General features: G+C 43.1%; 1 protein-coding gene across 1 annotated transcript in view; it reads left to right on the top strand.

Annotated features, from left to right (window-relative positions):
• Positions 1-9,134, top strand: part of JADE3 (jade family PHD finger 3) — a gene marked incomplete at its 5' end in the record, with an annotated part of 35,597 nt that extends 26,463 nt beyond the window's left edge. The window contains 4 exons of the mRNA XM_082492384.1: positions 195-311; positions 769-1,242; positions 6,518-6,635; positions 8,147-9,134. Of these exons, the coding sequence (XP_082348510.1) occupies positions 195-311; positions 769-1,242; positions 6,518-6,635; positions 8,147-9,039 (1,602 nt within the window). The 3' untranslated portion in view covers positions 9,040-9,134. The remainder of the gene's footprint in view (positions 1-194; positions 312-768; positions 1,243-6,517; positions 6,636-8,146) is intronic.
• Positions 9,135-17,073: the final 7,939 nt, after the last annotated feature.

Below are 17,073 nucleotides of genomic sequence, written 5' to 3'. Positions count from 1 at the left end.
CCAGGTTAAACTAGTAGTATTCCACAATATTCTTTTCATGTGGGATCTTTTAGGGTCCCTTGCTGAGAAGTATGAGTACATGGAGATCTCTCAGCAAGATAAATGTGTGGTCATGTTTCTTCTTCTGGTATTAATGGAGAGCTTGTTTTTATTGCCTTGACAACTGCTTTCCATGCTTTTTTGTTTGTTTACAGGTTAGTATTGCTTGCCCAGAAAGAATGGAGCCAATCACAAAGGTGTCTCACATTCCACCAAGTCGATGGGCTCTAGTGTGTAGTTTATGCAAGCTGAAAACTGGTGCTTGCATTCAGGTATGTACTTGTCCTGTGGTAACTCTTGAGTCTATGTGAGTAGGTCAGTTTTCAGTTTTTCATTTTGTTCTTCCTGTGTTCAGAGGTGTTTTACAATGCAGATGACCATTGGATAGATGCTGACTTCTTCACAGCTGTTTGCTATCAAATCAGTTCACTAGCACAGAGATTTAAGAGTTAGTCTAAGTTGCCTTCTGAATAAGTCTGGGATGTATAAGAGCTGCTACTGTGTGGGTCAGATGGATAGAAAGGTCCTTCTGTTGAACACCTGTTCACAAATGTGAAAATACTAAATCAGGTGATACCAACTTCAGAGATCAACAGATATATTTAAGAGTGCTTGGGAAATATGTTTTTATAGGGATGAACTTTCATGTAATTAAGATAATTCTGTCCTTTTTTTCTGGTTTGTTGCTACTGTTAGTGATTGAGGTGGGTTTTTTTGTTCTGTCTGTAGTGCTCTGTGAAAAGCTGTATCACTGCCTTTCATGTCACCTGTGCCTTTGAGCATAGCTTAGAGATGAAGACTATCCTGGATGATGGGGATGAGGTCAAGTTCAAGTCCTATTGTCTAAAGCACAGCAAGAACAAACAGAATTCGCTGCCTGATGTTGATGAGCACCCCAAGAGCATGTCAGACCAGAAGCAAACAGAGAGCGAGAAAACCAGTTTGCGAGCCCAGAAACTCCGAGAGCTGGAAGAGGAGTTTTACTCACTAGTTAAAGTGGAGGATGTTGCAGCAGAACTGGGCCTTCCTAAACTTGCTGTAGACTTCATCTACAATTACTGGAAATTAAAGCGAAAAAGTAACTTTAACAAACCATTGTTTCCTCCCAAGGAGGATGAAGAAAATGGCTTGGTGCAGCCAAAAGAAGATAGCATTCATACTCGCATGAGGATGTTCATGCATTTGAGGCAGGACCTAGAGAGGGTAAGAGTTTAACTGATAAAAGTTTTGACAAACTGTTTGCAGGTGACCAAGATCTTTGTGGACAAAAGTGGGAGTAGCGGAAGCACAGGGATGTGACTTTTAAAAGAATAATTAAAAAAAAAAAAAGTAAGGCTTTCAACTCCGGTCTTTTGGTATGCTGCATTGCCTGCTGCAGAGACTTTCAGGAACTGTCCCTTCTTAATCCAGTGAGAGATCCAATGTGAAAGGAGTGCTTCCTGACTTGCTCAGAGGTTATTCCTTTACATATTTTAAGATGCATGTTTCTTAAGCACAATGGACATATTTACTAATGGACTCTTTGATTTCAACTTCAATTGAGTAAATGTTTAAAAAAACTTGAGTAGATTTATTTGACCCTGCTGTAGTAGTTGCTAGTAATACAGATTCAATAGCAAAAAATGTTACTTTTATTAAATGAAAGTAAGTGCAAACAGCAAAGGAATGGGGCAAGCTTAACAAATTCTTATCTTCCACCTTTTGTCTTGGGATGGGAGGGACTCTTGATTTATTCTTAAAAAGGAGTTTTGTAATGGTTATAATAGAATGGTAAATATTAGCCAATTCTGGGTTTGGAAAAACAAATTTGCATAGGTACAGTACTAAGTATTCTTTGGTGAGTGTGCATTAAGCTTTTGGAGAATCCTAAAAAATATATTAAAGCAGAGCTTCTTACCCTCATTGCTTGAAGGCAAGTAGGTGAAGTCCTAGCTGGTTAACTTCCACAGTGACTTTTTGGCTCAGAAGAATAATGTTGGCCTGTACTCATACTACTTCCTGTGACATCTGGTTCAGGAGTTGTACTCATCTCTTCCTCACCAGCATGCTGGTGTCAGCTAGTCCCAGGTAGCGGGCAGGCCACATTACTCCTCACTGTCTTGACCTAGATGCTTTCACTGCATGTAGCTGCCTTAGGTGCTACAGTTGATTAGCAGTCTGAAAATAACCCACTGACTCTACCACTGCTTGTGGCTTTACTGAGAGGGAGGAAAAGGAAATTATCTTTTTATCAGTAGCTAGCTGGGCTCTTATCAGATTGCCAGCTAGCTGGTAGTTTGAAAAGACGGAGTCCTTCAGCAAAATTCAGAGCAGGAATTTATTAGGAAGGCATACGGAATGCTCTTCTGGCAGCTGGTGGGGGAGCAAGCCAGGCTTGTTACGACTCAGAGGCTGCCCATTAAGTTGTCCTGTTAGCAAGTGATCACCTGCGGTTTTCAAGTGCTTAGAGACAGGGAATGTACAAAAGGTAACAAAATAAAGTAGATGTGCTAAATGTGATAGAGACATCTGAGAGGAGAGTGGAAGGAAAAGCAGAAGAGAGAAAATAGTGTTGTAAGAAAAGGGAAAGAAATATTGGGGAGAGAAGAATGCAAAAATACAGGGAGATGAGTGTTGGAGCCAAGATTTGTGCTCATCAGTGTAACAGTTGTCTTGAATTTAGTCCTCCTTTTCCAGGAGCACTTTGGATATCGTTCCTTATTAAAAAAAAATACTTGAGAAATCCATTCTTTCAAGATACTATTTGGAGCTTTTTCTTTTTGTTTGACGAGTGGTTGGTTTGCATCAAATTTTGTTGCAATTTATATACTTATTCTGAGTGGAGGTAGTTCATAGTTTGAAATGTCTGTCTCAAAGTTTCTGAACTTCTTTGTGCCACAGGGTTTTCTACTCAGTTATATCTTGAGATGAATATAAATTTGGGAATCTTGGAATTTCCTTTCTGGGGAGAGAAGTTCCAGTTCTGAACAGATGGATTTGAGTGCTGAGGGAAGTATGTTTGGCAAATATCTTTCAACCAGTCACTATGCTGTTTCATGAACTTAGAATCATAGAATCATAGAATTGTCTAGGTTGGAAGAGACCCTTGGGATCATCGAGTCCAACCATCTACCCTACTCTACAAAGTTCTCCCCTACACCATATCCCCCAACACCACATCTAAATGTCTCTTAAACACATCCAGGGATGGTGACTCAACCACCTCCCTGGGCAGTCTATTCCAATGCCTGACCACCCTTTCTGTGAAAAATTCTTTCCTAATGTTCAGTCTAAACCTACCCTGTTGGAACTTGAAGCCATTCCCTCTTGTTCTGTCATTAATTACCTGTGAGAAGAGACCAGCACCAACCTCTCTACAGTGTCCTTTCAAATAGTTGTAGAGAGTGATGAGATCTCCTCTCAGTCTCCTCCTCCTCAAACTAAACAGTCCCAGCTCCTTCAACTGCTCTTCATATGATTTGTCTGCTAGGCCCTTCACTAGTTTCGTTGCCCTCCTCTGCACTCCCTCCAGCACCTCGATATCTCTCTTGTATTGAGGTGCCCAAAACTGGACACAATACTCGAGGTGTGGCCTCACCAGTGCTGAGTACAGGGGCACAATCACCTCCCTACTTCTGCTGGCCACGCTATTTCTAATACAAGCCAGGATGCCGTTGGCTTTCTTGGCCACCTGGGCACGCTGCTGGCTCATACTCAGCCGCTTGTCAATTAGAACCCCCAGGTCTCTTTCTGCCAGGCAGCTTTCCAGCCACACCTCCCCAAGCCTGTAGCTTTGCATGGGGTTGTTGTGGCCCAAGTGCAGAACCTGGCACTTGCCCTTGTTGAAACTCATGCCATTGATGTTGGCCCAATGGTCCAGTCTATCCAAGTCCCTCTGTAGCGCTTCCCTATCCTCCTGGGAGTCAACACTCCTGCTTAACTTGGTGTCATCTGTAAACTTGCTGATGATACACCCTATGTCCTTATCAAGATCATCAATAAAGACGTTGAACAGAAATGGTCCCAACACTGAGCCCTGAGGCACACCACTTGTGACCGGCCGCCAGCTGGATTTAAATCCATTGAGCACCACTCTTTGGGACCTTCCAGTCATCCAGTGCTTGATCCAGCGGATCGTATGCTCATTCAGGCCGTGTGAAGCCAGTTTTTCCACGAGAATTGTGTGGGGGACAGTATCGAATGCTTTTTGAAAGTCCAGGTATACAATATCAACAGTCTTTCCCTCGTCTAATATTCTGGTAATCTTGTCATAGAAGGAGATCAGGTTTGTCTGGCAGGACCTGCCTTCCATAAACCCATGCTGACTAGGCCTGATCCCCTGGTTGCCCATTATGTGGGTTTTGATGGCACTCAAGATGACCTGCTCCATGACCTTCCCTGGTATCGAGGTTAGACTGACAGGCCTATAGTTACCTGGATCCTCCTTTTTGCCTTTCTTGTAGATGGGTGTTACATTTGCCACCCTCCAGTCCATTGGGACCTCCCCAGTTAGCCATGATTTCCTGTAAACGATGGAAAGCGGTTTGGCGAGCACGTCTGCCAACTCTTTCAGCACTCTTGGGTGTAGCCCATCCGGTCCCATAGACTTGTGTGCATCCAAACGGCATAGCAGGTCACTGATCTCTTCCTCTTTAATCGTGATGCTCTCATTCTGCTTCCCCTCCCTGTCTCCTAGCTCTTGAGGCTGGGTGTCCAGGGAACAGCTCGTTCCACTGCTAAAGACTGACGCAAAGTAGGCATTGAGCACCTCAGCCTTTTCCTCATCCTTTGTAACTATGTTTCCCTCAGCATCCAATAAAGGAGGGAGATTTTCCCTAATCCTCTTTTTGTTATTAATGAATTTATAGAAACATTTTTTATTATCCTTAACAGCTGTAGCCGGGTTGAGCTCTAGCTGCGCTTTGGCTCTCCTTATTTTCTCCCTGCATAGCTTCGCTACATCTTTATAGTCTTCAAGAGAGACTTGCCCCCTCTTCCAAAGGTCGTAGACTCTCTTCTTTTTTTTGAGATAAAAAAAAAAAAGGTACTTCCAGTACCTCTTCCTGTTTGCATTACATTGGGTGGGAATATTGCTATTAACTCAAACAAATAGTGAAAGTAGATTTATGTGGAACTGAATAATAGAACCATAGAATCACAGAACAGTTTGGGTTGGAAGGGACCTCAAAGATCACCTAGTTTCAACCCCCCTGCCATGGGCAGGGGCACCTTCCACTAGTCCAGGTTACTCAAAGCCCCATCCAACCTGACCTTCAGTGCTTGCAGGGATGGGGCATCCTCAATTTCTCTGGGCAGCCTGTTCCAGTGTCTCACCACCCTCATTGTAAAAAATGTCTTCCTTATGCCCAATCTTAATCTACCTTCTTCCAATTTAAAACTGTTGTCCCTTGTCCTGTCACTACATACCCTCATCTCTCTCCATCTTTCTTATAAGCCTCCTTCATATACTGAAAGGCTGCAATAAGGTCTCTTTGGAGTCTTCTCTTCTCCAGGCTGAACAACCCCAACTCTCTCAGCCTGTCCTCATTGGAGAGGTGTTCCACTCATCTGATCACTTTTGTGGCCCTCCTCTGGACCTGCTTCAACAGGTCCATGTCTTTCCTGTGCTGAGGGCTCCAGAGCTGGATGCAGTACTCGAGGTGAGGTCTCACCTGAGTGGAGTAGAGGGGTAGAATTACCTCCCTCGATTTACTGGCCACACTGTTGATGCAGGCTTTCTGGGCTGCAAGCACACATTGTTGGCTCATGTCCAGCTTTTCATCCACCAGTACCCCCAAGTTCTCGGCAGGGCTACTCTCATTCCCTTCATCCCCCAGCCTGTATTGATACTGGGGGTTGCCCCAATCCAGGTTCAGGGCCCTGTGTTTGGCCTTGTTGAGCTCCATGAGTCAATGCAATTGAGTCTGAAAAGAAACTGTTAAGTGGGTCAGCCAAAATGCCTACATTGCACAAGAAGCCAGAGTGTTCTTTTAGAGGTGATCTACATGTTAATTTTGGTCCAAACAGGCCAGGTCTCTTGGGTAGCTTTGTATAAAATATTACTTTAAATGTTGCAATAATTTTAGGAGAAACAATCATAGTTTAGCTGTTAAAAATCATTCTATAAACACTTTGCAGGGAAATTCTGGGAGAATCCAGTATTGCCTACAGTAACATCGCCAGCATCATACATAACGGAAGCAGGCTTACTGACAAGCAAGTCTTAGCAATTACTTGATTTTCATTTGACTGGAATTTTGTGTTTGCTCACTGTTCTTACAGATGAAAATACATATTCAAGGCATTCATTGAATTGACAATTAAAAAAATTCCAATATATATTTTTATTTCATAGTTACATATGTTCAGTAATATTCACAAGAACTTTGCCAAGGGAATTTGCACATAATGTCTTAATTCTGTTGTTGATGCACTTTTTTTAACTGTGTCAAGATTTGTGTTTTTATTGCCTATTAAGTCTCCTGTTATTCCTCCATAGGTAAGAAATCTCTGCTACATGGTAAGCAGGAGAGAGAAACTGAAGCTGTCTCACAGTAAAGTACATGAACAGGTCTTCAATTTGCAAGTCCAGCTCATTAATCAGGAAATCGCTGCAGGTAATCATATGAACGTAAAATATTTACAAATTCTACCTGTATTTAAGCTAAAAAAATGTGTTCTTTTTATGTTCCTGCTTAGTGCTTTTAACACTGTAAATCTGCCTTTAAAGTTTTTTCTTCAAGTACACAGTCAACAAAAGTAACGACACACACAAAATTCTTTAATCTCTTGAAATATTTACTTGGATATCTCTTTATTTTATGGCTGTTTCTGATATGTGCCTATTACTTATCAGTCACTATAGCATCCAGATAGAGATTACCACCACCTTGTTTCTGCTAGGTTTTTGGTTCCTTGGCTACTTTTTTATGGTACGGTTTCCCCACAGCAAGCTCTGTGCTGCTGCTTGGTTCTCCAGCTGAGAAGGTTTTTTTCTTGCTGTCAGTAGTGGTTCCTTCAGGCAAAAGAGAAGAGTGACTGATAGGAATCGCTGTTGTTCTCACGTTTCCTTGCATGCTTGATGAACAGCGAAAAGAGGCATTTCTTAGCCTGCCGTCTGCAGTTATTCACTCTCCTTCTTTCAAAATGAGTTTTAAATACTCTTGTTTGTAATAGTGAATAGTAACTGCTTAGGAATGCTTATGTATCAAAACCCACTCTGCTCTTCATTTTTATAACGACTGTCTTGAAGTAAGGAACACAACATTTGCAAAGAGGAAGAGTATATGTTTATGTTACAGTGCAATTAATTTTTTTTTAAATAAATTAAGATCTCTCTGTTCTTTCAAGATACATATTATGTTTTTCATGACCAATTTAGAGTGAAGTTTTTTTGCTTTTTTTCCTCTACTCTTGAAACATGTATAGGTTTCATTAGTACTAACAAGGTGGGTTTTTTTAAATTGTTTTAGATCAGACTAGTACTTTGTGGAAGCAGCAGTACTCTAAAGCACTTTGGTTTTGTATAAATGCGTTTTATTAGAAATGTCTACTAAATTTATCTGATGTCTTTACAAATACAAGTGCTTTTTTAATGCTTATTAGAATAACTTGATAGCTATTTTGCAATGGTGCTGTATGCATATAATATCATAAAGACTAATATATTGGGGTGAAAAGACTTCTAAAGCATAGAGAATTTTATAATACAAAGCAGAGAATTGAACTAAGTCCAAATTGAAACTCAGTTTGAAGCATTGTTTTTTCTTCATCCAAAACTGAATATGGACCTTTTTTTATAGCTTTCTTGGAACTACTTCAGTCATATCTCAAAACTGGTTCAATTCACTGGCTTAAAGCCCTGTAAAAAGGGCACATTGTTGTTTTTAATGGAAATGCTAAAATGCTTACCTAAATTCTGAAATGGTGGATAATTTGGAACAGTTTTTGTTATCCCAGCTTCTCTTTAATGTCCTAAAATAATTTCACACTGATTGTTTGCAAATGCATCTTACTGTTGAATGACCTTCTAAATGGGCTATAAAACTTGTTACAGATAACAGAATGATTACCTTCTTTTAAAAAAGCTTTTTATTTAATTCTGCTCCCTCATCTCTTTCTCCTGTAGGCCATACCCTGACAAGTGCACTAGAGAACACACTGTTCTACCCACCTCCCAGGATCACCCTGAAGTTAAAAATGCCCAAATCAGCACTAGGAGATTGCAAAAATAATTCGCTGAAGCCTGGCAACAGACCACTTTCTCCTGACAACAACAGCACTGTTTACAGCAAACGGAGCGTGCCGATGTCAAAGGAATCATTTGAAATTAAAGCAAAATCTTACTCCAGGTATCAGCACGACAGCAGAAGTAACGGGTTGCTGGCAGGGATTGGCAAGCCTCGGAGTGAGGTGAAGGATTCTGGCCCCATGCAGATGCTGGAGTTTCACCGGGGCCAGCCGTCCGGGAAGCCCTTAGCACTCCAGGCTGCATTGCACGGACAGTCTTCCATTGGGAATGGACGGGTGCAGCAGGAGAACACAAGGCTGGCGGCCAAGTCCAACGGTCTGATGGGCAGGGCTGGAGAGGTGAGCCAGAGAGACAGCTCCAGCCAGACGCCCTATGAACAAGAGTCCGTGCTCACAGCTCACTTGGCCAGCCAGAGCGGTTTCAGAAAATCCACCATAGAACATTTTAGCCGGTCCTTTAAAGAGGCTACCAACAGTCTTGTGAGGACCACGGAAGATCTCCGGTGCTGTGAAAAGCCATCGAGAAGACTTGCAACAAAAGATCGCTTGTGGAGCAAGCAGACGCTTGAAGGTGCTCCGTACCAAGACAATGACGGGTACTGTCCTGACTTAGAGCTGAGTGACTCTGAAGCAGAAAGTGATGAAAACAAAGAGCAAGTGAGGTTAAGACGAAGTAGTTCAGAGAGAGAAAGCCCAAGTAAGGACTTTGGAAGAGATTGTCACAATAGAAACAAAAAGAATATGATTTCTCACAGTTCGGTACAAAGGTGATTAGAAGCCCCCACGGGGTAACTCAGCCTTTATGTATTCCAGTGCAAAGCTCAGCATCAAAAGGTTGCAGAAAAATAGTCCAGGACCTACGTTAGGAAGAGTTGCAGTAGAGGATGGGGGGAGGGGAGAGCAATCAGAGTAGTTTTGTTCAACTGTGAATTGGCTTGCAGTCTTCACAAGGTCAACTGAGTTATTGCAAAGTCATGTGGAAATCAATGTCTTTTATTAGAGGGTGACATCTGGGAGAGCACGAAGCGGTTAATCTTTGTGTAAATTAAGGAAACTGCTTCCCCCTTGCCAGCTTATGTGCCAGGCAATGTGTTCATGTTACGTCAATCTTGTGGTGGTGGTCAGGTATTAAAATTAAAAAAGTCCTTGCATTACTCTAACATGGTGCAAGAGACTGCAAACGGAGACACTGACACTCCATTATTAGAGCACCTGCAGTATGGCTTTGATCCAGCAATGCACTTGCGGATTTGTTAGGGAGTTAAGCATGTGAAAAGTCCTGCTGGTTTCCCTCAGGAACATTTGCGCTTGGATCTCCTAGTGCATGCCCGGTGTGCTCTGCTGGATCAGGCCCAAAGTGACTACTAAGTGACGATCCTCTTCTGCAGGAGGCTTTGAAGCGCAGTGGCGTTTGCAGGCTCCTTGCGGAGGGTGGAAGCAGGCGTCGCTGGCGCTGCCAAACTCGCTGACCTCTAGACATGCCCCCATTCCCTGCTCTTGCTGAAGGTTATGTTTCTCTTCACAATAATTTGCTTATTTTGTAAATATATAACTTCTAGTACTTCAGTTTTTTTTAATCTCTGTACATAGTTGCTTGTTGTGGGATGCACTTGTAAATATTTTACCCAGCTAACAAGTACAGATGGCTAATTTTGTGGATAGTGTTTACAAAAGTAGATGTACTACTTCAAAGAAAAATGCTATTTGACACTTAAATTTAGGCAATCATCAGTGATGCCAGGTTCCTCTTGAAACTGAGATTTCATGTCCAGAGGTGTTTGTACCTGGTATTTTTAAAATAAGCTGAATTAGAAATAATTTTGTCTGAACTTTTAATGCAGGCACAAATTTTCAGCCCTAGTTGCCTGAATATGAGCGTGGGAACCTTAATTCTGGCATCTAGTTCTGTAAAATTTTAGCCAGTCATCATTCAGAGTATGGTGTTGTTTTTTTTTTTTAATTGCTGAAAATCTGTTATTTTATTAAGCTGCTTTTCAACCTCTGGACCAGTTGCTGTTTCCCAAACTAAAACTTTTCTGTATGTCCATTAAAATTAGCAGCTGTTAAGTAGTGATTAATTTCAGCCAGTATTGAGGAAGCAAAAAAGAAGGGGAATCCTTTTCTATTTGTTTTGATGACAGGGGATTTTTGTTTGAATGCAAACAAACTTCTTGTTTTCCAGATGGTGTTGTATTGATCAACAAAGTTAACTGCACTGTTTTTCTCTGAAATGCTGTACATTTCACAAATACGCAACATCATCTGTCCCCACATCACTGGCTGAAATGGGCTGTTGGTTGTATAGGGCACCTGATATAGCTCCTTTCTTTTGAGGGTTCATTTTGTCTAGAAACAAAAGGTGTTCCCCAAAAGGCGAAGATGACTATGCAGAATCCAAACCACCACCTGTTTTACTTCGTAATCTTAATTTATTGCTTTTAGCTTGGGAAATGGCAGCAACATTTTTAGATTTGTTTTAAACTTTGAAATCTCCCATGTTGCAATAGGACTAGCACGTCAGGGGCTGGAGGACTTTTCAGTAGTGAAATAAAAAAAGAAATATACTTGGCAATTCTGCTCCGTTTGCTTCATGCATCTTAATTTTTTTTTCCACTTCTTGATTTTATGTATATTTGTGTAATTGATCTTTCTAGAGTTGTATCTTCAAAATTATTTCTTTTGGTGTAAATATGCAATAGCGTTTTAGGTTTCCACATATTTTATTTTAATGGGAAATGCTTTGTGTTCTAAGCCATGGGTCATTCAGAAGAAGTAAACAAATGTCTCTTCATTTGTATTCCAGTTCTGATTCTCTTAGTCCTCCTTCGATATTTATTAGTAATCCTCTCTTGCTGGTCATGAAATTTTATGAAGCTTGTATTGGGAACACTTATCTGGGAGGTCAGCAAAGCGCTCATGTTATTTCGTGGCCGGAAGCCTATGACAGAAGGGAGGGAAAATGGTGCTTCAGCAAAACTCAGCGTTTCTGCTCTTCTGGGGTTATTAATTCAGTTGTTTCCAGTCTGGGCAATGGTTTTGCTAATTTTTACATTATTTTAATAGATATATGAAGGAGCCCTTGGTTATGTAGTTCTCAAGTATTGTCCCCAAAGTGCATTTGCTAGTTTTTATTGTGTGTTCAGTGGCTAACTGTTTGAAGTATTACCTCTTAACCTTATTTGTCAAATTTTTTTTTGTGTTTTTGCATTTTGTTTTATATATATAAATATATATATATTCAATTTTCCAAGATGGACTCGGTCTTTTTCAGATGTCCCCTTTTTACAAGTACTTTTTCATTAAATTATGAAACTGCTAACAGTATTTTCATTTGTTGTGATTTATTCAGGGCTTTACCCTCTGTGTCTGGCAGGTTGTTAAACTCATTGGTCTAACAGCAGTACTGTGGCCATCAGGAGTAAATTATTTCTGCAGAGTAGGCAATACTTTAACAAGTTGAAGCGTCGAGGAAAACCTTTCCCCTTCAGCCTCTCCCCCCCCCCCCCCAAAAAAAAAAAAAAAAGAGTAGCTGAACACTAATTTGCTGTGTATAGCAAATTGTCTGACCCTGGCTTTTGTTTCTGCCTAGCTGAGCAAATGTAACAGACCATTTGCCTGCCCTGGTCTCACTTCTTAATATATTTGCTTATGCTTTAGTATGACTGTTTTTCCCTGGTTGGAAAAATTAAGTTATAGAGGAGGAGCCATGGCCAGGCCTTCTGTCTCATCCCTCTTGTTGTACACTCACTCACACGCACAAATGAAGACTTAACAGCCAGCTATTGCTCTGTGTGTGCAAAGGACCAGTCAGTGCAAGGAAATTCCCGGGCTGATGTTTTATGTCGGTTTTGTGTGACTTGTTGCTGTAGTTCCCCCTGCTCCCACAGGCCGGTGCTGTGGTGTACCTTGCTGGCAGAGAGGAGCTGCTGCCTGCGCCAGAGCCAGGGGAGAAGGCGAAAAAGAGGAGGAAGATGGAGAGAAAGGAGCAGGTGTAGCTGCACAGCCCATCCAGTAGTATCCCTCCTGCCCCGATCAGCTTGGTAGCTGGCAGCGTTCAAGAGGGACTGGGGGTTTGCAATCTGTGTGTTGGAGGCAGCAGTGACCCTCCTCCCTGTCAGGCAGGGGCAGAGTGAGCTGTGAGCTGAGCGGCCAACGTGCTTGTGGCCTGGCATTGCTGGCAGGACTGGCTGAGCTGGTGGCTCCAGGCAGGCTGGGAGCAGAGCTGGAGGTGGACTGGGGGACATGGAACAAGAAGTCCCTCGGCTGAAAAGAAAAAAGGAGGGGGGGGAAAAAAAAAGGAAAAAGGCAGTAAAGGTGCATACAGAAGAGAGGAAAAATCAGCACTAGGAAGAAGCAGTAAGTGATGGATTGTCAGCTGTTTTTCAGGACCAAGATTTCTCCTTCCCTAAAGGCATTCTTGCAACAGATTCCAGCAACAGGCTTCCTTTCTGTGACTTTCTGACTGGCAGCCTCCCATTCCCTTTGCAAGCTCAGGCTGCTTGTGGCTGGGATGTGGGAAGGACAGGGCCAAGGAAGGAAATTGGTATCCTCATTATTTTGGAAACAGCTGCTATGGGTTTGTACAGTCTTTACAAATAAGTAAGTGTGGTTACTTGTTGATGATACCTGGGCCAAGCTCTCACAAGCACTAATAGGGTCTGTGTGGTGATTCCCAGCACCATCATTTCTGCATTTATGCTTTTGTCCAGAGAAATGTTTCTCAGCTATAACTTGCCTATATCATTTGTAGACTGTTTCCTTTGTATCACGAATCACAGTCCATAGAAAGAGGAATTACAAATGTTTAACTATTAAAAATAAGCCTGAAACGTTTGCTTCATTATGATGTGGTACCTTGCTGATGACGAGGCCTGGGCATCCAGGCAGACACACGATGCGTATCTGATATTTGGGAAGGGCTGAGCCTTGCCAAGTGTTCAAAGCCTGCCTCTGTGAGCTGCAGAGATCATCCAGCAAAACCAGTCGTTTTGATCGTTACGAATTTTGATGATCCCGGTACTCATGAAGGTTTAGCACGGCAGGGAATTGACACATCCATTGGGAAAACATGCTTTTGATGTGAATTAATGAAGCTGCTTGCACAACCTGGGAGCTTGGCATGCAAGGGAAAAATACTGGGGAAGGGCAGACAGAAAACAATGGAGTGCCTCAATGCTGCTGCTTCAGGAAGGCGTGAAGACTCACAGACTTCTGGGTTCTGGTTTCATGAGAGATGCCTGTCTGCTGCTGCTTATGGATCTTCCTTTATACCCTCTTCATGGCTGAATGGGCTTTTGCTCCTCCTGGGGTGCAATTCTGCAACATTACCCCTCTTGCAGAGACCATCCTGGGATGACTGCTCCCAGGCTCCACTCCTAACTAGGTCAGCGCATCGACAACTGCTGGACTCTTCTGCAGCGATATGACGGAAATGGATTACAGTGGCTACAAGCACAGCTTTCTGAAACAAAATGTTACATAGCAGTCGGATAAGTTGTTTGAAAGTAGCAGATGTGCAGGACTATTTCTGTTCCTCAGGTTAACCCCTCTGCACGTATCTCGGATAAGTTCGCATGACTACATTGTTGTGTAAGGAGAAGCAGCCTCGGATATTTGCCCATTAGTTTCCCTGCCTCTGTGAGTACAGCTTTCAGATAATCTTTGTCTTTCTTCAGTAGGCTGCTTTTGGCTGGGACAACCTCCTGGATCCACCTTGCCCTGCCCTTTCTCTGGGACTCTTGTCTTTTGTTTCAGGCTGGGCAGACCCTTCCCATCGCTTTCTCAGCAGCCCTGGAGCTGGGTATCTGCCTCGCCTAGGCTGCTTATCTGAGACATTGTTTTAAATCTCTGGGTAGGCTCTGTAATGACACCTTTATGGTTTCTTCTGACTTAACCCTCCTGCAGACATTTTTTTCTGGTTTCTGTTGTTTTCCCCAGGTGCTGCCCCACCCGCCCTCACCCCGCAGAAGAGCACTGGGCGAGGCAGAGTATTTTGATAGAGTGCCATAACAGCTCCGGAGATACTCTGCTGGCCAAATCGGTGGGCCAGTGACCTGAGGAAGAATTTCAAACCTAAAACAATGGCAACGTATAAATGAAGGTGCCTTCAAATAACCTCCTGGTCTTATGAAAGCCTTGGAGCTTGCGACAAACATTGAGATATGCCGTTCTTATTTTCTGTGGTCTCAGCAACCATAAGAAGTCCACTGGGGTAATACCTATTAAAAAAAAAAAAAGTGTTACATGCCATTTGGGGAAATGGCTCTGGTTATACCCTTGGAAGTGCAGGCCCTAGTGAGAGAATGAGATATCTGAGGGAGGGGGAACCCTAAACTATCCCACCCACTTCATCTGAAGCCACAGTGTCTGGTTGCATTCCTTTGTAGTTCATTTCTCCTATCTCAGAAAGGTGGTGCAGAGTAGTTTGGGAACCCCTGCCCTGGCATCACTGCCATTTTAGGCACTATTTGCATCTGAATGGAGCCAGATCAAAGTAGCTCTACTCTTTCAAAACTGATGGCTCAACCATTGTTCTGTTATCTCCTCTAGAATGCAGCAGGGGCATTGCCTTCCCTTCTCCCTTCTGATTATTGCTTGACAGCCAGCCAGCCCTCTCTCCTGTCTTAAGGAAGCACAGAGGCCAAAAGCTGGATGAGCCAGGTGATGCAGAATATTCACAAGCAAGTTATAATTTACACTCGTTATGAATACCTAATGCAGAAGGCAGACTTCTCTCAAATTGTCTGGTTGAATATGCTGAATTAAACTCAGAGCAGTCGCCCCAAACCCTGCGGTTAATTTGATGTTTGCTTCTGATTTAGGCCTGAAGAAGGGCTTGCATGCCTGAAAGCCGCAAACACTGAAAGCACTGTTGTTAAATCAGCTACTTGAATGAAAGATGCTGCCTTTCCCTGAAGTCCTGGCTCCCTTGCACAGCCTCTGTTGTGGCTATAATTTTGCAGCTGCCGTAGCACATATCAATGCGCTGCTTTTTTTTTCTTGAGGCAAGCGAAATGCAAATCCGGATCACTGTGGGGTCCAACGAGCCAAAGAGTAAGGCATTAATGAAAAATGACTTGGCTGTGCTCCACTGAAGAAGGTTTGCCCTTTCTGAAGCGCCCCATTCCCCGGCTGCTCCGAGTGCAGAAGGGAAGGCACAGGCTGGACTTTGTGAGGCAGCTTGAGGTGGCAGGAACTAGTGCTTGCAGGTGGCAAAAAAGTTGGGAGGTGCACAGTGTGATGGTGTGAGGGGTCTTTGTGAAACACTTGAGAAGCTGGCTGCACTGGGAAGGGCTATAATAACATCTGCTTATAGTGCTGCCTTCTTAGGTGTGAGATGCTTTTTCATGAGATCGTAGACAGTACGTAAGAAATTATGCTGAAAGAAGTCTGTGTAATAACGTGTAGTAAGTAGAGGGCAGCGTTGCTAGTTCTCTGAGAGAAAGGACTTTTAAGGCTAAATGCTTCAGTATGACCTTTCAGTAATTTGGTGCGATCCTTTTTAGAAAAGACTCCCCATTTGAGATTCTTAATCCATTCTGCATTAATGTCTGTGACAGTGTGACAGCAATGGGTGTTAGACTTGATGTAACACATAAATTAATCAATGGGCACAAGTCTGTTGTTTAGCACCTTTGTGCCGCCTTCTCCCAAGGAGATGTTTGCAAAGCAGGAAAACAGTGTACTTTGGCAAATGTTCGAACTGTTGGAGTATTTAAATACATGACTCTGATCATCCAGATTAGTAAACCATTGAGACTTCTCAGAAGGTCGATCTCTCCTGGACCTACTTGTTGCTTACTAACAAATAAAAGCCTGATCCAGATGCACAAGTCAATTCCAAGAACTATACTTGGCTGAAAACACGTGTATGGCAGTGCCAACGCTTGCTTTCCAGCCAACTGATTGCAGTGACTGATCTAATATTTCTACTGCTGCTCTTGCTTGGTGTTGGGTCTTTTGTTTTGGTGGTGTATCCATCATCGTGCCCACCCCCCAAAAAATATGCAGTATTATGTGCTAGTGGTAAATTCCCACATGCTCACTGTGCTTGCCCTAATGGATGTAACAGCAAGGTAGGTTTACACTAAGGCAGTGGTCTTTGGGCTCCAGTGCCCTTAGTGCGGTCCCCACTCTTGGCTGCACCTTGCCCAACTGTGGAGGAGGCCTGGCAGACTCCCTTCGTGTGGTGCTTGAGGGCAGCTGTGAGATCTGGACTTCTGATATACCGCACTTGCACTTTGTACTAGGCATGGATAAGGCCTACAGCCCTCCCACCTTCAAGCAGGGAGGAGGACTAACATAGAAAGAAGTAAAAGACGACTAAAGGTGAAAGAAAAAAGACAAAGACGGCTCTAAAGATGAAGAAGTGACAGGATCAGGCTCATAAAAAGGAGAGAAGAACAACCGCAACCTTCCAGGAACCAACATAAGTAAAAATCAGTTTCTTTTTATAAGTGCTGAAATCTTCCAGTCCCCTTTCTTGCTTACAGTCCTTATGGGTGGGGGGATTTTTCCAGTTCTGTGGAACACTGGGCTGTTTTCCAGAACTGCTGAGCATTTCCTGACCGGTGAGAAGGATAATGGCTTGTGGCAGGCTCAGGGAACCTGCAGGCTTGGGTGAGTGCTGTGACTTCACCTTACAGGGCCTCCCGTGTCGCAGATCTACTCCTTCTGCTCTTAGTGATCACGGTAACATGATTCCCCTTCCCCTGCTCCCTGCAAAGCAGGAGGAGTAAGTGTGCAGTGTGCCCTACCATGCGAAATGAACGCTGGGCCACCAGCCACTTCTTTTGGAAGCCACGG

This window comes from Vanellus vanellus (assembly GCF_965231255.1).
Source record: "Vanellus vanellus genome assembly, chromosome: 1".
Classification (NCBI taxonomy): domain Eukaryota; kingdom Metazoa; phylum Chordata; class Aves; order Charadriiformes; family Charadriidae; genus Vanellus; species Vanellus vanellus.
This window is presented reverse-complemented; position numbering and strand designations above follow the sequence as displayed.